Raw genomic sequence first — 23592 nt, forward strand, 5'->3', positions numbered from 1 at the left:
TGTGAAGACTGGGGCAGTGACTGAAGAGATGTAGTTATAAGCCAAGAAACACCAACATTTGCCGGCAGCCATCAGAAGCTACAGGAGAGGCATGGCAAGTTTTCGCCTCAGAGCATCCAGAAGGACTCAACCCTAACAGCACCTTGATTTAGGATTTCTGGTCTCCCAAACTGTGAAAGAATAAATTTCTGTTGCTTTAAGCAACAAAGTTTATGGTAATTTGTCACAGGAGCCATAAGAAGGTAATGCAGGGAAAATGGGGAGTGACTGCTAATGAGGGTAGGGTTTCTTTTTGCGGTGAAGAAAGTGTTCCAAAATTATGGTGATGGTTGCATAACTCTGTGAATATATTAAAGACCATTGAATAGTACACTTTAAATCAGTGAACTGTATGACGTGTAAATTATATCTTAATAAAGCTGTCATGTACATAAAACCTTACATAAATAGAAATATATCTACCATAATCTTTTTATAATTCCTTTTTCATATAAACATTTTTAGGTTTTAAGCTTATAACCCCCATTATAAAGAAAACAATAAAAATTTAAAGAGAAACATTGTTTCACAAGTTCAAAAAAACAACCATTACCTATTTAAAATGAAGAATGAACTTAGCGGTCTACTCGAAGTTTAAAAATATTTAATATTACCAGGTAAAAACATGGATGGTGACAGCTTTACATGGCTCACTCCATACATTTCATAATGTAAAAGGGCAAAACATTACTAGGAAAGAAATGAAGAGTTGGTTTTGTAAAAGATTTACTGACCACATATAAGCAATTAATACAAGATGACAGATATTTAACTCAACTAAAAAACTTTTAGAGACAACTGGGTCAAATATCAATGATGTGCTCTGCTAAGGAAGAGAAATCATGTACCTTTCTAATCTGTAAGAAGTTCAAAATTTATAACTATCAGTGCTATTCTAGTGACCTAGAAATTTGCTATAAGTAGCTTTCTTTTGCTAGGTAATAATTCTTATAATGATTGGATTTTATTTAACAGAGTGAGCACTGAAGAGGTATAATCCTTTTTTAACCCCTGGGAAAAAAAGTGATATAAATTAGTGATGGGTACTAGGCTTGACATTTTGTGTTAAAAAGACGGAATTATTTAATTGGACAGAATATATTTCATGAGGAGTTAGGTACATTTTTAACTCTCAAAATGTGTTTATGAAGTTTTGTGAGATATAAGTGTATGCTTTGACTCACTCTGGCTTGCTTTTAAAATGCAATACATTTGGCACTAAATGGAACAAATGAAGACAAGCAAAATTACGTGAGACTAAGCTGCTCCAACAGAACTGCCTATCTTTGACTTACAATTCATACTATTTCTTAGTTCTTGACTGAACAGAAACAAACAGTCCTAACTACATAGCACTTCTATGATGTATGAAAATAGAATCTAGAGCTAAGATGAGGTTGCTTCTATGGTGAGTCAATCCCCCATTCTGCCATAATCATAGTTACAAATGTGAAGTTCATTTAAGAATTCATACTTTCACCAAGTGCTTATAACTTTACAAGTTTTCTTGCTAGATATGTTCTTGGTTATGTGGCCAGCTGAAATATGGTCTTTGAATGAAGTAAGAAATCCCATATAAAAGAAAATCTATTTTATAGGAATCTTACTTTACTTGAAACTTCCTTGAAAAGAACAAAACACCAAACTAACACTTTGTAACCAAACTCTTGGAACAAAGCACTGGTGGCCATACTTTTGAGTCTCCAGTGAGTCTTGAAGTTCACTCATTTTTCATGTTTCAAGGGTTTCTTCATTTGCTCCACAAGTATCAACAACACAAATTAAACAACTTGTTACTGGAAAAGCTCGGACTTTGGAGTTGGCGATCCATTTGTCTGTTTCAGTGTTATATTCAAGGATGTGTCCTAATCGACCCACACCCTGAAAACCAGCCAAGACATAAACTACAGAGCCGACTGCTGCACACTTGACTGTTACACCCTTCCATGGCATTGGTGAGACCATCTTCCATTCGTTTAATTTAATATCGTAATATTCCACATTGTCCAGACCACCTTCAAAAGAATAAAACGTGAACAGCTATATGAACAATTCTAAGATCTCTTAAAGTAATAATTCTTTGTATTTTTTCCAAACCTCTCATTATGAAAAACTTCAAACATGCAGAAGAGTTGTAAGAATTTTACAATGAATCCTCACATTATCTACCATTTAAATTCCTATTCCTACTTGAACACAACAGAAATTTAACTTAATTTTCCTTTGTCATTTTAGAATCATAAATACTTATATTTATTCCATAAAATTAAAGATGTTCTATCTGCTCTGGAAAAATTAAAAAGTAGACCAGTGAAGTTTCCTTCTGATTAAGTTTGATTATAATCATTCAAATGTCCTTCTTTTTCCTTCTACCATTTATCTGTCAGCAGCTTATGAAAAACAGCAATGGATAGAGACAGAAGAAAGAAATAAAGCGATTTCTTTGTTATACTTAAGTAGTGATTAAAGGTACTGACTAAAATAAGCTTTGTGGAATCTTATCTATAGATTCAGTCCAAATTCTACATTATTAAAAGCAATTATTTAAGATTCTTTAGTACAACATTATTTAAGAAAATAAAAAGATCAAATTTACTCATTTAAAAAAGTAGTACCGATATTTTCATGCAACGTTTAAAAATGTTTAGGAAACACTGCCATTCAGAGCCTGGATACAAGTCCTAAAAGTTAAATTAAAAAGTTTTAAAAGTTATATTAAAGTTCAAATGTTTCTGTCACTCAACAGTTTTGTTTTGTTTTGTTTTTAAATATTTATTTATTTGGCTGTGTCAGGTCTTAGTTGTGGCATGTGGGATCTTTAGTTGTGGTACGTGAACTCTTAGTTGCAGCATGTGGGATCTAGTTCCCAGACCAGGAATCGAACCCGGGCCCCCTGCATTGGGAGCATGGAGTCTTAGCCACTGGACCACCAGGGAAGTCCCCACTCAATAGCTCTTAAGCTAATGTGATACCATTCCCCAGAGGGTATTTGAAAATGTGCTAAAGCCACCTGAGACTGTCACAATGACTGGTGGCTATTACCTACATTCATAGACAGAAATGTTAAACGTATTACAATGTTTCATAAACCGTTAGTTAGTTCACAGAAACTATAAAAAAAGTCTAATGATGTATGTGATCAAGAAACATTTTCATAACCTAAGATAAGGAAATATCAGCAAATTCATTGTGAAAGTTGAAAAAGTGAACTAATTTCACATACCTAAGCCATTCTGACCACCCACAGCAAATATCTTGTCTTTTACAAATACCAGTCCATGATTCTTCCTGGCTTCAATCATTGGACACAGCTCAGTCCATCTGAAAAAACAAAGGAAAGTTTTTAGTATACAGGTTCACAAGAAGTAAAAGGACTCATACAAATTTATAAGAAAGGTCTGTTATCCCAAGTAAGCGCTCATTTACCACTCACATATGTGTACACATGCACACACACACACACACAAATGTGCGCCTGCATGTCTGGAAAGCTAGAAAACAAAAGTTTAACAGTGGTTTTCAGTAATTTATAGGTGGGGTAAATAGGGATTTTATTCCTTTCAACTCCAATAGGATATGGGAAACAGAGGATATCCGGAGACTATTAACATGTCTTTGGAAGACATCCATTTCCTATAGTTCACAATAACTTGTAAAACAGTAACAAACAAAACAGGGAAGATATGTAAGAAAATATAAGGTACTAATATGGTTTTAGTCACATGTGGTTTTAATTAATATTTACATACGGTAAGTAAAACAAATTTATCATGGGCCTCTAGCAATCAGCAAATTAGCATATCTGTTACTATTCACACATACATCTTTAAATATACACTTAGAACTTCAGGCAGCTCCTATCATTCTGTCACGTTTAATAACTTATTAGCATGTTGCTGTGATCACAGGCACTACTATAAAGAAAGAGATTGAGAATATAAATGTGGACACAAGGGTTGAAGGATACTAATTCATAGGTAGCAGCATTAACACACAGACAATTTTGTTGTTTTCTATGAGATTCATCTCTCTCTCTTTTTTTTTTTTTTTTTTTTTGCGGTACGCGGGCCTCTCACCGCCGTGTCCTCTCCCGTTGCGGAGCACAGGCTCCGGACGTGCAGGCTCAGCGGCCATGGCTCACGGGCCCAGCCGCTCCGCGGCATGTGGTATCTTCCTGGACCGGGGCACGAACCCGTGTCCCCTGCATCGGCAGGCGGACTCCCAACCACTGCGCCACCAGGGAAGCCCCCGTCTCTTCTTTTGCATGTACTCCCATACAGATAACTAACATCTGTGATTGTGAAGGTGGTACCAGCACACAACTCTTAACAGCTGATATAAATCGAAAGACTCCAAACAAAAACAAAAAAAGGGCAATTTGGCATAAGTGTAATGCTCTAATATGGTTATTATTTATTTATTTATTTTTTGCGTTACGTGGGCCTCTCACTGTTTTGGCCTCTCCCATTGCGGAGCACAGGCTCTGGACGCGCAGGCTCAGCGGCCATGGCTCACGGGCCCAGCCGCTCCGCGGCACGTGGGATCCTCCCAGACCTGGGCACGAACCCGTGTCCCCTGCATCGGCAGGCTGACTCTCAACCACTGCGCCACCAGGGAAGCCCTAATATGGTTATTCATAACTCTTCTTTTAAATAATTTAATACATTTAACTTTTCAAAACATAATTAGAGCATAATGATGAACTCTGAAATATCAACAACTCTTGTTGCCTTATATTTACATACTTTTGGTTTGTTTTAAAAATGGTTTGACAGTCACCACTCTCATTTTCTGAGCATTCAGTTAAAGTAAGTCCTCCTGTTTTTCAGGATGAACACACGTGCTCTTCCAGGTGAAAAGACCGGCATTCAGCTCGAAAGTGGGAGAGCCAGTACTCGACCTCCACAGCCTCTCCACACAGTGAGCTGTCAGTGTGTTAAACAGAGGATCTGACTTGGAAAAATTCAATATACATACCCCTTTCTTCTCTAAATATGTCTATGATATAAAATAAGAGAATGTTTTATGTATATCTAAGTCTCCTCAAGGTTTAGAATTAAGGAACTTCGTGAAACACTCTTCCTTCCTCCTATAATTCACATGCAGAATATGCACTAGGTCTCTGCTCTCTCCAACCTGAGTTTAGTGTTCAGTAGCTTTCCTCAAAATTCTAACTGTGGAAACTGTGTTGTGTTGTCTCCACAGGTTTCATTTCTTAGCTTCCAATCGAACACATTCTAGTTAAAAAACACTTTAAAAATTGTGAAAATTGGGAAGAAACAGTTTTACAAAAAATACGTTGGATGGACACAACATATTAGAAAGGAAATCATAGTAGTATATAACATCTTTCATTATGAGATTTGGATAATTATATTCATACTAGCTTTTCACTTAGGAAAATTTAGAGAATTCAAACTTAATACATAAGCTCAATATATACAAAAGAAATGCTAAGTTGTGTAAGTTTTAAAATATTCCCCAAACTGATTATATTCACCTAGTTTTAAAAAATATTGAAGTTGTAGAATCCCTTTATACTCTTTCTCTGCTACTATAAACAAGAATATATTGATTTACACTGATACTGCCTGAATAAAGATCTCAGAATTTAGAAGCCTGGAGTTCATATGGTATGGGTTCTACTCTAAGATATTTTTTAGAAACGAAACAATAATTAGGCAGCAGAATGAATGAGATTACAGTTTTCCAACTAGTATGCTGTAATGCTTTTTGAGTATAGGATTTATGGGAGGTAAAGTAGAGACTGATACAGGAGGGAGGACAGTTGGTATATACCCTGCTCCTATGGTTTAGGATAAGAGGGGATGGATAGATAGCTGGATGGATGGATGATGAGATTAGGATAAGGTGTATCCCCAGTGTGCCCTGGCAAGTACAAAGGTACAGTTTAAAAAAACATTGGGAGAGAGAGACTTCCGGGAAGATGGCGGAAGAGTAAAACGCGGAGATCACCTTCCTCCCCACAGATACACCAGAAATACACCTACACGTGGAACAACTCCTACAGAACACCTACTGAACGCTGGCAGAAGACCTCAGACCTCCCAAAAGCCAAGAAACTCCCCCACGTACCTGGGTAGGGCAAAAGAAAAAAGAATAAACAGAGACAAAAGGATAGGGACGGGACCTGCACCAGTGGGAGCGAGGCTGGTGCAACGTCACGCGGGCCTCTGCCGCCGCAGGCTGCCCTGCACTCCGTGACCCTCCCTACCCCGGGCCTGAGTGAGCCAGCGCCTCCGAATCAGTGGCTCCTTTAACCCCGTCCTGTCTGAGCAAAGAACAGACGCCCTCCGGCGACCTACACGCACAGGCGGGGCCAAATCCGAAGCTGAGTCCCTGGGAGCTGTGAGAACAAAAAAGAGAAAGGGGAATCTCTCCTAGCAGCCTCGGAAGCAGCGGATTAAAGCTCCACAATCAACTTGATGTACCCTGCAGCTGTGGAATACATGAATAGACAACGAATCATCCCAAAATAAGGAGGTGGACTTTGAGAGCAAGATTTATTTTTTCCCCTTTTCCTTTTTTTGTGAGTGTGTATGTGTATGCTTCTGTGTGAGATTTTGTCTGTATAGCTTTGCTTCCACCATTTGTCCAAGGGTTCTATCCGTTTTTTAAAAAAATTTTTTCTTAATAATTACTTTTTATTTTAATAACTTTATTTTATTTTACTTTATCTTCTTTCTTTCCTTCCTTCCCTCCTTTAGACAACGAATCATCCCAAATTGAGGAGGTGGACTTTGAGAGCAAGATTTATGATTGTTTTCCCCTTTTCCTCTTTTTGTGAGTGTGTATGTGTATGCTTCTGTGTGAGATTTTGTCGGTATAGCTTTGCTTCCACCATTTGTTCCAGGGTTCTATCCATCCGTTTTTTTTTTCTTATTATTTTTTTATTTTAATAACTTTATTATATTTTATCTTACTTTATTTTACCTTATCATCTTTCTTATTTTCCTTCCTTCCTCCCTCCCTCCCTCCCTCCTTCCTTCCTTCCTTCCTTCCTCCCCCTCCTCCTCCTTATTCTTATTCTACTTTTTCGCCCTTTTCTTCTGAGCCGTGTGGATGAAAGGCTCTTGGTGCTCCAGCCAGGAGTTAGTGTTGTGCCTCTGAGGTGGGAGAGCCAACTTCAGGACACTGGTCCACAAGAGACCTCCCAGCTGCACATAATATCAAACAGCGAAAATCTCCCAGAGATCTCCATCTCAACACCAGCACCCAGCTTCACTCAACGACCAGCAAGCTACAGTGCTGGACATCCTATGCCAAACAACTAGCAAGACAGGAACACAACCCCACCCATTAGCAGAGAGGCTGCCCAAAATCATAATAAGTCAACAGACACCCCAAAACACACCACCAGACGTGGACCTGCCCACCAGAAAGACAAGATCCAGCCTCATCCACCAGAACACAGGCACTAGTCCCCCTCACCAGGAAGCCTATACAACCCACTGAACCAACCTTAGCCACTGGGGGCAGACACCAAAAACAACAGGAACTACGAACCTGCAGCCTGCAAAAAGGAGACCCCAAACACAGTAAGATAAGCAAAATGAGAAGACAGAAAAACACACAGCAGATGAAGGAGCAAGATAAAAACCCACCAGACCTAACAAATGAAGAGGAAATAGGCAGTCTACCTGAAAAAGAATTCCGAATAATGATAGTAAAGATGATCCAAAATCTTGGAAATAGAATAGACAAAATGCAAGAAACATTTAACAAGGACCTAGAAGAACTAAAGATGAAACAAACAATGATGAACAACACAATAAATGAAATGAAAAATACTCTAGATGGGATCAATAGCAGAATAATTGAGGCAGAAGAACGGATAAGTGACCTGGAAGATAAAATAGTGGAAATAACTAATGAAGAGCAGAATAAAGAAAAAAGAATGAAAAGAACTGAGGACAGTCTCAGAGAACTCTGGGACAACATTAAACGCACCAACATTCAAATTATAGGGGTTCCAGAAGAAGAAGAGAAAAAGAAAGGGACTGAGAAAATATTTGAAGAGATTATAGTCGAAAACTTCCCTAACATGGGAAAGGAAATAGTTAATCAAGTCTAGGAAGCACAGAGAGTCCCATACAGGATAAATTCAAGGAGAAATATGCCAAGACACATATTAATCAAACTGTCAAAAATTAAATACAAAGAAAACATATTAAAAGCAGCAAGGGAAAAACAACAAATAACACACAAGAGAATCCCCATAAGGTTAACAGCTGATCTTTCAGCAGAAACTCTGCAAGTCAGAAGGGAGTGGCAGGACATATTGAAAGTGATGAAGGAGAAAAACCTGAAACCAAGATTACTCTACCCAGCAAGGATCTTGTTCAGATTTGATGGAGAAATTAAAACCTTTACAGACAAGCAAAAGCTGAGAGAGTTCAGCACCACCAAACCAGCTCTACAACAACTGCTAAAGGAACTTCTCTAGGCAAGAAACACAAGAGAAGGAAAAGACCTACAATAACGAACCCAAAACAATTAAGAAAATGGGAATAGGAACATACATATCGATAATTACCTTAAATATAAATGGACTAAATGCTCCCACCAAAAGACACAGATTGGCTGAATGGATACAAAGACAAGACCCATATATTTGCTGTCTACAAGAGACCCACTTCAGACCTAGAGACACATACAGACTGAAAGTAAGGGGATGGAAAAAGATATTTCATGCAAATGGAAACCAAAAGAAAGCTGGAGTAGCAATTCTCATATCAGACAAAATACACTTTAAAATAAAGACTATTAGAAGAAACAAAGAAGGATACTAAATAATGATCAAGGGATCGATCCAAGAAGAAGATATAACAATTGTAAATATTTATGCACCCAACACAGGAGCACCTCAATACATAAGGCAAATACTAACAGCCATAAAAGGGGAAATCGACAGTAACACATTCATAGTAGGGGACTTTAACACCCCACTTTCACCAATGGACAGATCATCCAAAATGAAAATAAATAAGGAAACACGAGCTTTAAATGATACATTAAACAAGATGGACTTAATTGATATTTATAGGACATTCCATCCAAAAACAACAGAATACACATTTTTCTCTAGCGCTCATGGAACATGAGCTCCAGGATAGATCATATCTTGGGTCACAAATCAAGCCTTCGTAAATTTAAGAAAATTGAAATTGTATCAAGTATCTTTTCCGACCACAACGCTATGAGACTAGATATCAATTACAGGAAAAGATCTGTAAAAAATACAAACACATGGAGGCTAAACAATACACTACTTAATAACGAAGTGATCACTGAAGAAATCAAAGAGGAAATCAAAAAATACCTAGAAACAAATGACAATTAAAATACAACGACCCAAAACCTATGGAATGCAGCAAAAGCAGTTCTAAGAGGGAAGTTTATAGCAATACAATCCTACATTAAGAAATAAGAAGCATCTCAAATAAGCAATGTAACCATACACCTAAAGCAATTAGAGAAAGAAGAACAAAAGAACCCCAAAGTTAGCAGAAGGAAAGAAATCATAAAAATCAGATCAGAAATAAATGAAAATGAAATGAAGGAAACAATAGCAAAGATCAATAAAACTAAAAGCTGGTTCTTTGAGAAGATCAACAAAATTGATAAACCATTAGCCAGACTCATCAAGAAAAAAAGGGAGAAGACTTAAATCAATAGAATTAGAAATGAAAAAGGAGAAGTAACAACTGACACTGCAGAAATACAAAACATCATGAGAGATTACTACAAGCAACTCTATGCCAATAAAATGGACAACCTGGAAGAAATGGACAAATTCTTAGAAAGGCACAACCTGCCAAGACTGAATCAAGAAGAAACAGAAAATATGAACAGACCAATCACAAGCACTGAAATTGAAACTGTGATTAAAAATCTTCCAACAAACAAAAGCCCAGGACCAGATGGCTTCACAGGCGAATTCTATCACTTAGAGAAGAGCTAACACGTATCCTTCTCAAACTCTTCCAAAATACAGCAGAGGGAAGAACACTCCCCAACTCATTCTACGAGGCCACCATCACCCTGATACCAAAACCAGACAAGGATGTCACAAAGAAAGAAAACTACAGGCGAATATCACTGATGAACATAGATGCAAAAATCCTCAACAAAATACTAGTAAAGAGAATCCAACAGCACATTAAACAGATCATACACCATGATCAAGTGGGGTTTATTCCAGGAATGCAAGGATTCTTCAATATACACAAATCAATCAATGTGATACACCATATTAACAAATTGAAGGAGAAAAACCATATGATCATCTCAATAGATGCAGAGAAAGCATGTGACAAAATTCAACACCCATTTATGATAAAAACCCTGCAGAAAGTAGGCATAGAGGGAAGTTTCCTCAACATAATAAAGGCCATATATGACAAACCCACAGCCAACATCGTCCACAATGGTGAAAAACTGAAAGCATTTCCACTAAGATCAGGAACAAGACAAGGTTGCCCACTCTCACCACTCTTATTCAATATAGTTTTGGAAGTTTTAGCCACAGCAATCAGAGAAGAAAAGGAAATAAAAGGAATCCAAATTGGAAAAGAAGAAGTAAAGCTGTCACTATTTGCAGATAACATGATACTATACATAGAGAATCCTAAAGATGCTACCAGAAAACTAGTAGAGCTAATCAATGAATTTGGTAAAGTAGCAGGATACAAAATTAATGCACAGAAATCTCTGGCATTCCTATACACTAAGGATGAAAAATCTGAAAGTGAAATCAAGAAAACACTCCCATTTACCACTGCAACAAAAAGAATAAAATATCTAGGGATAAACCTACCTAAGGAGACAAAAGACCTGTATGCAGAAAATTATAAGACACTGATGAAAGACATTAAAGATGATACAAATAGATGGAAAGATATACCATGTTCTTGGATTGGAAGAATCAGCATTGTGAAAATGACTCTACTACCCAAAGCAATCTACAGATTCAATGCAATCCCTATCAAACTACCACTGGCATTTCTCACAGAACTAGAACAAAAAACTTCACAATTTGTATGGAAACACAAAAGACCCCAAATAGCCAAAGCAATCTTGAGAACGAAAAACGGAGCTGGAGGAATCAGGCTCCCTGACTTCAGACTATACTGCAAAGCTACAGTAATCAAGACAGTATGGTACTGGCACAAAAACAGAAAGATAGATCAATGGAACAGGATAGAAAGCCCAGAGATAAACCCACGGACATATGGTCACCTTATCTTTGATAAAGGAGGCAGGAATGTACAGTGGAGAAAGGACAGCCTCTTCCATAAGTGGTGCTGGGAAAACTGGACAGCGACATGTAAAAGTATGAGATTAGATCACTCCCTAACACCATACACAAAAATAAGCTCAAAATGGAATAAAGACCTAAATGTAAGGCCAGAAACTATCAAACTCTTAGAGGAAAACATAGGTAGGACACTCTATGACACAAATCACAGCAAGGTCCTTTTTGACCCACCTCCTAGAGAAATGGAAATAAAAACAAAAAAAAACAAATGGGACCTAATGAAACTTAAAAGCTTTTGCACAGCAAAGGAAACCATAAACAAGACCAAAAGACACCCCTCAGAATGGGAGAAAATATTTGCAAATGAAGCAACTGACAAAGGATTAACCTCCAAAATTTATAAGCAGCTCATGCAGCTTAATAACAAAAAAACAAACAACCCAATCCAAAAATGGGCAGAAGACCTAAATAGACATTTCTCCAAAGAAGATATACAGACTGCCAACAAACACACGAAAGAATGCTCAACATCATTAATCATTAGAGAAATGCAAATCAAAACTACAATGAGACATCATCTCACACCAGTCAGAATGGCCATCATCAAAAAATCTAGAAACAATAAATGCTGGAAAGGGTGTGGAAAAAAGGGAACCCTCTTGCACTGCTGGTGGGAATGTGAATTGGTACAGCCACTGTGGAGAACAGTATGGAGGTTCCTTAAAAACACTACAACCATATGACCTAGCAATCCCACTACTGGACATATACCCTGAGAAAACCACAATTCAAAAAGAGTCATGTACCAAAATGTTCATTGCAGCTCTATTTACAATAGCCCGGAGATGGAAACAACCTAAGTGTCCATCATCGGATGAATGGATAAAGAAGATGTGGCACATATATACAATGGAATATTACTCAGCCATAAAAAGAAACGAAATTGAGCTATTTGTAATGAGGTGGATAGACCTAGAGTCTGTCATACAGAGTGAAGTAAGTCAGAAAGAGAGAGACAAATACCGTATGCTAACACATATATATGGAATTTAAGAAAAAAAAAATGTCATGAAGAACCTAGGGGTAAAACAGGAATAAAGACACAGACTTACTAGAGAATGGACTTGAGGATATGGGGAGGGGGAAGGGTAAGCTGTGACAAAGCGAGAGAGAGGCATGGACATATATACACTACCAAACGTAAGGTAGATAGCTAATGGGAAGCAGCCACATAGCACAGGGAGATCAGTTCGGTGCTTTGTGACCGCCTGGAGGGGTGGGATAGGGAGGGTGGGAGGGAGGGAGACGCCAGCGGGAAGAGATATGGAAACATATGTATATATATAACTGATTCATTTTGTTGTTGTGAAGCAGAAACTAACACACCATTGTAAAGCAACTATACTCCAATAATAAAAAAAAAAAATTGGGAAGTATTAAGTTTGATGATCTCAAGAGATTTCCTAGTCTAGACACTTAGCAAAAGATAAGTTTCAAGATAAGCTTCTTTCAATTCTATCCCTAACATGGGTGACTAGTTGAGCAAAAAATGAGAAAAGAACAATTGTAATTGCACTTTTCTTTGGGAAAGGAGTTACTGATTTTGCTTCCTTAAATCCTTCAAAAATAGGTGGGAAGCATAAATAACTACAAATGACAATTATATTTTATAATTAAATCTTTACTCTTAATTTAATAAAAGCAATAGCTGGAGTAGAAGACTTCTATGTTTTGTAGCCTGGAAATACTTCCTAAGTACAAAATTTGAGTATAAGAGTTTTGGTGCGGCTCTTTGGCATAACATTTAAGTTGAACATATTTGCCCAATAACTTGTTCTAGTAAAGGAAGAACAATCCTTTCAAACGAGCAAGTTAATTTTCTTATTGAAGGTCTTTGGATGTTTCTGATTATCAACAAAAGGTCTGACTGGAACATCACCTGTGTTCATTTTCTTGTTAGTTAATTACACTATACTTACCACCCCCCACTATCAATAACTGGCTCATATCCTTTGGCTGTACTGAATGGGTTCCATCATTAATTACAAGATCAGAAAAACGGGCTAACCGTTTATTTCTTTGTATTTTGCCTTTTAAAAGCAGTTATTTTACTTCCCAGTTGACTTAAGAATATTTTACTTAGGGACTTCCCTGGTGGTCCAGTGGTTAAGCCTCTGTGCTCTCAATGCAGGGGGCCCGGGTTTGATCCCTGGTCAGGGAACTAGATCCCACATGCCGCAACTAAGACATGGCGCAGCCCAATAAATAAATAAATATTTTTTTTAAAAAGAATAATTTTATTTAATAAATATGAATCCAAACATACTTTAGTAAGCACAAACTCAAAAAAGACATTATACCTAGGGGTATGATTCATTAATGCCATGAACCAATACATAATATTTCTAATTAAAGGCAAATTTACTTCTGGTCATAAATTGTTTCCCCCTCTCTACACTTCCCGATCTCTCAAACAAAAATATTTTGAGTTTGATGAATCAGTCATATTTTCTTATTCACAGACATTTATTTATTGCACAAGCAGGAACAGAAAGAGAGGGGCTCCCATGGGGTATAAGGTCAAGCTATTTCTTAAGGTGTAGAGGAAGGGTCAAGGCTATAAACATGCCCCTGACCCTAGCACATTCAAAAATCCTTCTGCTGGGTTCCTTCTGCCTTTTGACATCTTCTTCCATTGAGCTTATAGAATACAATTGTGTAGTAAGAGTTTTAAACTGATACATACGTTTCTGTGGCAGGATCATAAACTTCACAGGAATTCAGTACTCGCCCAGAAACATTGTTCCCTAAACTTCCACCGCAAACATAGATCAGGCCGTTGGCTTCCACCATCCCATGGCTGCAGCGCTGCGTCAGCATGCTGGGCTTTGTGTGCCAGCTTTCAGTTCTTGTATCATAGCACTCAAATAAATACAGAGCCGAGTTTCCTGTAAAAGAAAAGGACCCCATCTTTCTTAACTTAGTGTGTATGTGGGCCTGGAGTGAGTTGACTGTAGAGTTGAATCATTAATTACTGGAGGAAAGAATTTAGGGTTGTAGAGTCTTTTCTCTACTCAATCAACAACAACAAAACGTAGAAATAGTTTCAGAAAAAGCTACCCCTGTTTGTATAGACCTTGGAAAATATTCAGAAAAGGATCTGCTGGAGAGACTTATTAATTGGTAATTAAACAAAAAAAAAAGAAATTGGTTTGATTTCAAAAGATTTTCAAACTAAATAAGAAACATTATGTATGTCTTCCAGCCCAGTTATGCATGATGGGAATTAACAGAACCTCAAATGTTTATAGAGAGGGGGAAAAACACAGCTGTTTACAGATGGTTAAGTCTATACCTTAAAATATGAAGACTACTATCTGAGAGTATCCTCAGGCTTGTCATTTAATGTTCTACAACAGCCACTGCATCATTAACAAAACTGTTCTTCCTGACTGCTCTCAGCAGTTGTGTGGGTAGGCCCTGAAGTCATGCCGGTCCATTCTTGAATATACACTCAAAGTATCGTTATGTGTTTCTGGTGTACTTTGATTATACATTTTAACGGCAAAACACACCCATCCTGTTTTGCAACTTCTGCACATTTTAGGAGCTCAATAAAGACTTTTAGAAATGATACCATTAAAGATCAAGTGCTTTTTTTCTTTCCCAAGAAAAACGAAGCTAGAACCGTATCAAATTATTGCTCCCTTCCCACTTTTCTGGACTTTTCTAACGCTTAAAAGCAATAACACCCTTGTAAGTCTCTATCAAAACCAAAGCCTATGAAGAGCAAAGTTCAAAGAGTAACAAACAGAAGAAGTAATAGTCATGACTAACACTAACTTCTTTTTAACTTTTTAAACATTTCAAATTTGGCAGATTCAGTCGGTTGACACTAAAGGGAAATATACAGTATATAGGAGATTAAAAAGAGTTACCATTTAAGTGAAAAACTGACTTAGTAGAGTAAATGCTGAAGAAATGAAGTTATCTACTAATACTTTCCACAAAAAAGTATATCTATAAAACACTCAAGTATTTTAGAAAATCATAATCTTTTATGATTTTCAAGTCACATTTAGAAAATCATAATCTTTCTTGTATTCATTTTGCATCTAGTGGGAGTGGGGGTAGAAACTTAAAACAAATAAGTATGCTGACCAAAAGTAAAACAGTCTTTGGGCTAATATAAAAATCATAAAAGAAAACAAAAAGACAACGTTTAAATTCCATACTTTAGATTTACTTGGTCTTCCTAGTTTTCTTTATAAGCCCATTATTTAGCTAAAGAGATTACTTGAAAAGACGAAAGCATATAAAAGCTAGTCTGCATCTAGAATATTCATTTAGAAAAATTATTCATTTAATAAACGAACACTAGTGGACACTTATAAATTATCTGTCAATGAGAAAGGTTTTTATACCCATACCCACACCCTGTTCTGATCAATAAGCTTAAGATACCACTACCAATCATTACATTAAAAAGTTAAAGAATAGGGAGTTCTCTGGTGGTCCAGTAGTAAATAATCTGCTTTCCAATGCAGTGGACACTGGTTCAACCCCTGATTGGGCAACTAGGCCCACGTGCTTCAACTAGACAGCCCGAGTGCTGCTAACTACAGAGCCCGCGTGCCATGACTAGAGACAGAAAACCTGCACGTCACATCTAGAGAGAAGCCCACGCGCCGCAACGAAGATCCCGCATGCCACAACGAAGACCCGACGCAGCCAAAAGAAAAAAACAAAGTTAAAGAATAAAGCAAATGAAAAAGATTATTCTTACTTTTTTCTGATACAAAGAAAGCAAAGATAATACAGATTTTAAAAGCCTGAATGTGGGTCTATGAGTAAGCCAAACTCCAAAATCTTTAAAGCAAATAATATTACGTATATAAAATAACTAATCCAGATGGCAACAATGAAACTAAAATCCAGATGACGTCAATGAAACCGTTGTCATGACAAAAAATGGACAGTTAACATAATCTAGGGAGTTGAAGTTCTCGTAAATTAATGACTTAGAAAGAGTACGGTAAACCTTCAGGGAAATGTGCTCTAAAATATGACAGATATGTATTTAAATTTGTCAAAAAGTATCTGAACAAATAATACCAACTCTGTTTAAATATGAAAGCCAAGACCCTCAGCTTTAAAGCACACACAAATACTGAATAAGTCCTTACCAACTTCGGAACCTCCAGATGTATAAATTTTGCCTTCTGCAGCGCAGGCAGCAAGGCTGTCTCGAGGTGTTGGAGGGCCCAGTTTGGAATACCAGCTATCTTTAACGACATTATAGCAGTCCATTCGTTTTATGGGGAAAAGCTGAGAGCCACCCAAAATGTAAACTACATTGTCCCAAAACACGCATGCTGCGTCTCTTCGTTTTTCAAAGGGGCAGCGGATGTCTGTCCAGCTATAATCCTGTAACAGGAAAGGACAGGAAGATTTCAGTAATGGAAAACTATAATAGGAAAGGAGGAAGCAAAGATATAATTGAGAACATACAAAACATAAGAATATGTTAAATTTATCAGAGTACATATAAGAATGTTTGGCTTGAGACTATTATTTAATCTTGCGTGATTTCTTCAGAATGTTGGTTAGTCGTGGCAGAAGGCAAGAAGAAGACAGTGACGGCTTTGGGTCTTTTCTGGCTCTAAAATAAACTTTAATACATTTGTATGTATCACCAACACCCCGTCTTCTATTCCTTCTGTTATTGAGGATAACAATACAAGAAAATACTAAAATAAGCAGTTTTGTTATTTAAAGAAAGATTTTTTTTCAAATGTAAATATGCGCATCCCTTCTTTGCCGGATGTATAGGGATATAAAGAATCAATGGATAATCTGAAGCTTTAACTGCCATTAACCTACTAATGTCTAAAGCCAGAAGGCATTTTGTAGACTTCTGAGAGATATTAATTTTCCGTAAATATTCAGGTGAGCCAGTAATAGTCAGCCAGACTCTTAAAGCTGTGATATTATGAAATACTTGAATAACCTGAGTAGTCTGGAAACAACTTTTTCCTTCTCAATGAGAAGAAATGGGCACCTATCAGTACTTCACAATAAAGGCTGTTCACAGCACCACTGATTCCTATGTTTGATGACACCCAAGGACACCTGTGCCCTTCTTCTATGTAAATATGTGGGGGAATGCTCCCAAAGTTATAGCTTGTTGGATTCTCCCCCTTTTAAAGCAATGAAGTTACAGTGTTCCTGATGCTTTCTGAAAATGGTTGAAAATAATTAGGGTCAGATAGAAATCCAAACAATTTCCAATCTCATCAATCAAAGCACTGTGATTTATTAATGTGGATTTCCCTTTGGGAAAATTTGATATCTATCATGCTAATGTCCTGTTTTTCAGGCATTCACTGAATTAGATCAAAGCATTGTAGAACGTAAGAAATGGTCTCTTAGGTAAAAGAAGAGTTCCTGATTGAGAATATCTTGACTCCTAGTGATGAGAAACATTCTGCTTTTTAGGTGACCAGAGAAACAGAGCCTTAATCCCTTTCTTATTCTCAAATTAGGGTCTATGAGGCCCCCTGGGTTACTCAGTGGTATTTTTATTGGTAGGCACACAAAACTGCAGGATAAACGTAACATCTTCCTGAAGCTTCAGTTTTACTCAATGGATTTGAAAAACTGAGGAAGAATATTTTAAACATTTGTTTTCTTGGGGAAACTGTGTACCACAGAGTGAAAAAAAGTAAGCGATAAAATATTCTACAGGGAGCAATACCTCAAAAGTAAACAAAATTACTCTTACATATTATGCAAATCTACTCGTAGCTCCTACCTGACCAGGTTCATTAGCAGAGAAATACAATTTCATTAATAAGGTACATTAACTTAGTGAATCTCAAGTCTCACCACTCTTACACCCAATTTATTTGATATTATTAGAAAGTAATATGCAAATTTTCCCATAATTTCTAAAGACATCCTTAAAAACATTATCTTTCTAAACTCTTCCTTAATTTCAGGATGAGAAGGTTGGCCAGATATTTTTTGAAATGGTCTCTAAGACCTGATACTCTTCAAATTAAAAAGAACTGCCCAGGTAGAAGCTGGAACTGAAAAAACAATATACTACTTCTTTTAGCTAGATGAGCTTAAACACTTAGACACTAAGATTATGAGGTTCCAAAGAATGAAATAATTTCAAAGAGCTTGGTAACAGAATAATTCTAACTTTCCAATACTACTCAAGGGTCTGAGTAGGGAACGGATGATCATAAGTCATATAGGACTTGGTTATACTTCATATTTAAAAATTAAAATGCATTGCTCTCTCGGAACTCTAAGCTCAAGGGAAAATTGATTAGCTTGTGTGTCTGCAGTGTGTGTGTGTGTGTGTGTGTGTAACACGGGAATAGGCACATGTTTCTATCTACTTGCAATGTGGGCTCTCATTTCTCTAGAAGTCCTCAAGTTTTTAAATCTTTTCTAACTCTCCCAATACTGTCATTGGTCACCATACATGTTAAACACTATGCTTGATAAATACTAGCTATATATAATATTCTGCCTAATAGTTCATCTTCTACACAGGTAAGTGAAATATCTTTCTTTTTACCTGGAATGCAAAGTAGACCTCATTTCAGATAAAATGTAATGCTTTACATTTGGGCTCATTAAATATACCTGTCAGGTGTTAAATGCACCTATGTCTGAGCCTATCTGCCTTCGGTTGTACACAGGGGAGCTTATGGTCTTTTTTTTCTGTGCGTGTATGGGCCAACCTCCCTTGGAAATCTACCCAATTCCCTCAATCTACCCCCCATCCAAAATAAAGTACTGAGAATGTGATTTAACGTTTGCCCTTTGATAACCTGTTATACTACCTAGGAGATGTGTGCAGTTGACGAAGCAAGCAGAGAGGGGATAAAAACAGATGGGAAGTCATGCTTGTCAGCTCAGTGGATATCTTTGCCAGGTCTTATTCTAGTCATGGGACCACTCCCAACCTGGGGCCTGTAGGTGGAGGAAGAATTACTTATGGCTCTCAGCACTCACAGGCTACAAGGCAAGCTAGAAGGGCATGGAGCTTTCATGTTAGCAACAGATGGATGAAGAGCACTAGAGTCACAGTGTATGTGTGTGGGCAGGAAATTGTTACCCTAAAAATATAATTTAATGCAGTTTTTACTGAGTACCTATTCCAGGCAAGGTTATATGCTTAGCTGCTGAGAAGATATGAAAATGAGAAAACCGGAAAGCTTAGAAAAAACACAGGTAGAAGGATTTCTTAAGTTCTGACACATCACCCATGTATGCATCCACACATATATATGCAGACATACCCATGTATAAAGTCCTGTCTTTCCTGGTCCCAGTCAGTCTTTCTTGCCTCTGCTGTGATATATCATATTCTAGACTTTTTTCAAGCTCAAGACTCCTTTTCTTTTTGCAAGCTTCCTTGATTTCCTTTTTCTGAATCCCCACCACACTGAAGTCTGCAGTTGATGACTGAGTATGCCATTACATCTTGTCTTGTGTGACTTTTCAGCTGTAGGACACTGCTACAGGAAGTGAAAGTGAAAGCCCTTCTTGAGTTGAAGGGCTGTAATATTTTTCTCCAAATGCCTTAGGGTAAAAACATCAGCCTGCTATTTTCCTTGAGAGTAAGGATTGATTTAATATAATATTTATTCTGAAAACACATGAATCCTCAAATAATAGAAACACTACAGATGTAAATTTTAACAATAATCAAGACAACCAAAATGCAACTTTTTATTTTTAAGACTTGAGAACTTTATTTTGCATCGTTTTGAGAGAAAATCAAGCAAAGCTAGGGGAGAGAGGAGGTATATGCCAGATGCCACAACATTCCTAGAAGCAGTGTCATGAAAAGTACATCAAAACACTGTGGCTTATAAAAAAGGACAAAATAATGCCATTTACAGCAACACGGATGGACCTAGAGACTGTCATACTGAGTGAAGTGAGACAGAGAAAGACAAATATATGATACCACAAATATATGATATCCACATATAATGTAGAATCTAAAAAAATGGTACAAATGAACTTACTTACAAAACAGAAATAGAGTCACTATTACAAATAAATGATAATATTATATATCCTTATGAGGAATACTCCACAGCCCTTCAAAAGGATGGTATTTTCATTGACATGAAAATACCACCACAATATAAATGCTGAGAGAGTAAAAAAAAAGTTTTTGTAAAATAGCACGTATGGCATGATCCCACATATATAAAGTGAGAACACTGGGGACTTCCCTGGCAGTCCAGTGGTTAAGAGTTCGTGCTTCCAATGCAGAGGGCATGGGTTCAATCCCTGGTCAGGGAGGCTCTGCATGCCATGAGGTGTGGCCAAAACAAAAAATAAATAAAAAATAAAATTAAAAAAATAAAAAATTCTAAATTAAAAACAAAAAATGAGAGGACTGGAATGATGTTCACCAACTACTGAGGACTGTTTGTTATGCTGGGAGCACTTTGGCTTTCTCCTTTTTATCTTGCTATGTTTGAATTTTCTACAATGAGCATATATTATTTTTTTTAAACAGAAAAAGTAAATACAACAACTAGGCAAGTAGTACCAAAAGTATGGCACAAAGAAAACAACTTCTCACATCAGATGCTTATAATAGTACTAAATGTTTTAACATAAATGTGGACTTAAAAGTAATTTAAGTTAAGGCTTTAAAAACTTAAACACCTAAATAGCTATTATACTATGCGGCTGAATTTCAACTACAAGATGGATCAGAAACAGTCTTTGCCTTCCTTCCAAATAGCACACTATTAGGGCATATCTAGTTTTTTAGAAGTGAACATTTGACTGTACTTAATTTCCTAGGCTGTACCCACTTTGAAATGCACTCATTTTCAATGGGATCACACAGATATTTCTGTAAACATATTAACCTCCCAAAGTCCAGAAAGGGATTTAATAATCAGCCATTGGAAGAAAATACTCTTGTAACTTAAGTTCTTCATAAAACATAGCATCACAGCTAGAAAAAAGGCTTCCACAATTGGGGGTGGGTGGGCAGGGCGTGACTGTGCTACTGTAAGCTGCTAGATAAACTCATGAACAGTGAACATATAAACGGGCAGTTCCCAGCTACTGATCAGTTAAAACTAGCAAGGAGTGGGAAGTGACGCCAGACACCAGCTCAAAGGGAATTACTAACTAAGAATCACTACTGTTTTATAAAGTCACAACATGTTCTCCCCCCTCCACTCTCAAACTAAAACCATACCACCAAGACACACAACTCAAATCTACTCAGAAATTTAAGTGAGATGAAACCCAGTTCAAAAGTGAAACCTGATATGAATATTATGCTCAATATCAGCTCTTGTCCTTTCAGTAGAAAATACATGAAATAGCAGGGGAGCATCTCTGCGCTAGCACCTTGCCAGATATCTCAATGACAAGATTTGCCTTTAGATGAACTCTGACGTGTAATTTTTTATCTTGGCACAGGAAGGCATATTATACTTTAAGTGATTATCTCAAATCTCAAAATGCAGTTAACATACCCATTTAATAAAATGTTCTCACCAATGGGACAAACATCAACTCTGTCTCAGATGTGTGGAGTATAGGAGATAATGCACCCAGTCAGGAGGTTTGGAAGAGTTAGGCAGGGTAAAGAAAAAAACAAAATGGAGATGGTAAGCCTTTTTACATTTAAATATGGGAAAATGAGAAAAACTTAAGGATGGCAGGGAGAAAGAGACTCAGTGAATGAAGATCAAAGAGTCAAATGAACATAATTGATATTAACGCAAATCCTAAGATTTAAACCTTCTGTTAATAGACCAGAAAACTGAAGTTCAGAAAGGCTGACTTGACTAAGCTCCTATACCTAGACTTGAAATGCTCTTTCTACAAAACAGCTTCTTTCTTTTAGAAATAAAGAAAGGAAGGAAGGAAAGAAGGAAGGAAAGGAGGGAGGAAGGAAGACAAGGGACCCAAAAAAAGGTCTCACAAAAGAGAAAAGACCAATGACTGAGTCCTTCAGTTCTTCCACCTATATCTAAATTCTTTTTTTCTAAAGCAAAAAGTTAGACTACATTCAGTTAAATAATACTTTGTATGCATTTTATGAAAACTTTTAATACTCATACTTATCAAACCAAAAAGATATATTTACACTTAGGACTCAATATATTCTTTTCTTTCTCTTTCTTCCTATCTAAACTCTACCAATAAGTGTCCCTCAAGAAAACTTCCATGAAGCTTCCATGGACAAATTCAACCCAGGGGAATCTCTTCTTTTTAGACCACCAAGGCTGTCATTACCTATCCCATACCGGGACTTTTAACTGGCTACATTCAGTGGCAGCTTCACCAACCTCAGCCTCTGTGTTCTCTAATTGTTTCAAGCTTGTATACATCTCACACAATTTGAGTTTGACTCCTTCATCATCCCTGCTGCAGCCTAATCCCCAAATTTCAAATTCTAGATGAACTGTCATACTGGTAATATATGACAAAATATTTGTTCAAACTGCAGTTTATAACCAGCTAACTGCACAATATGCTATGGTACAATCTGCTGTTGTTTATAGCAACTGAGGTTAGCTTTCTCTTATACTGATCACCAATTTTCAAAGAATATCACAAGAAACCTATCTGAACATGATTTAATACTTCTAGGATAAAAGATCTTACTGTGCCTGTGGGTCATCATATGAACAATCACCAAAGGTAGCCAACAGTAATTTTTGAATGACACGGTGTAGTAAATATTTATTTCATTCCCTGTTGGTTTCCCTCAGCCTCTTACCCTCTAGCCCTGCATTTTTGTAGCCACTACCCTCCAGCTAATTCCAGGATGACGAGAGTCCTTTAAAGCAACACCACACAGATTTATCATTCCTAGTCTCCTTATCCCTTCCCACCTGTGGCCCTCAGTCAAATACCTACAGCTTTGTTTCTGCCCTCTCTGTCCCTTAAGGGGACTGATCTGTTAATTTATAATAATTATAGCTGGCCGTGGCTTACAGAGAGTCTGAAGTCATCCCTCTCTTGGTGAGTCGTATTTTCACTGGGGTTTTTTGGAAGGCACAGTGACTAAACACAAAAGGAAACTGATCCCTGAAGGTGGGAACTTCAGGTACTGCACCTTTGTAGGGTACAAGGGCTGTGAGGTTGACTTTACAACAAAACTACAAAAGTGTGTTATGGAGATGCTTGAAAAGAAAACAAAACAGAGGCTCTCAATATTCCTATTTTGGAAGACATTCTAGGAAGACACTCTACTG

The 23592-nt window shown here is 37.2% G+C and overlaps 1 protein-coding gene across 3 annotated transcripts in view; it reads right to left on the reverse strand.

Moving 5' to 3' along the window:
- Positions 1-629: 629 nt before the first annotated feature.
- The window catches only part of KLHL7 (kelch like family member 7), a 63640-nt gene continuing 40677 nt past the window's right edge, over positions 630-23592 (reverse strand). For 2 of the 3 annotated variants that reach the window (XM_029233880.1, XM_029233882.1), the window contains 4 exons: positions 16507-16747; positions 14067-14268; positions 3263-3360; positions 632-2054 (listed from right to left, as the gene is read on the reverse strand). In XM_029233880.1, the coding sequence (XP_029089713.1) occupies positions 1771-2054; positions 3263-3360; positions 14067-14268; positions 16507-16747 (825 nt within the window). In that variant the 3' untranslated portion in view covers positions 632-1770. Of the gene's footprint in view, positions 2055-3262; positions 3361-14066; positions 14269-16506; positions 16748-23592 lie in introns of all 3 variants that reach the window. The other variant, XM_029233881.1, reaches the window with a different exon arrangement.

The sequence above is a fragment of the Monodon monoceros genome, unplaced genomic scaffold (assembly GCF_005190385.1).
Source record: "Monodon monoceros isolate NGI ecotype Baffin Bay Population unplaced genomic scaffold, NGI_Narwhal_1 Super_Scaffold_2, whole genome shotgun sequence".
Taxonomy (NCBI): domain Eukaryota; kingdom Metazoa; phylum Chordata; class Mammalia; order Artiodactyla; family Monodontidae; genus Monodon; species Monodon monoceros.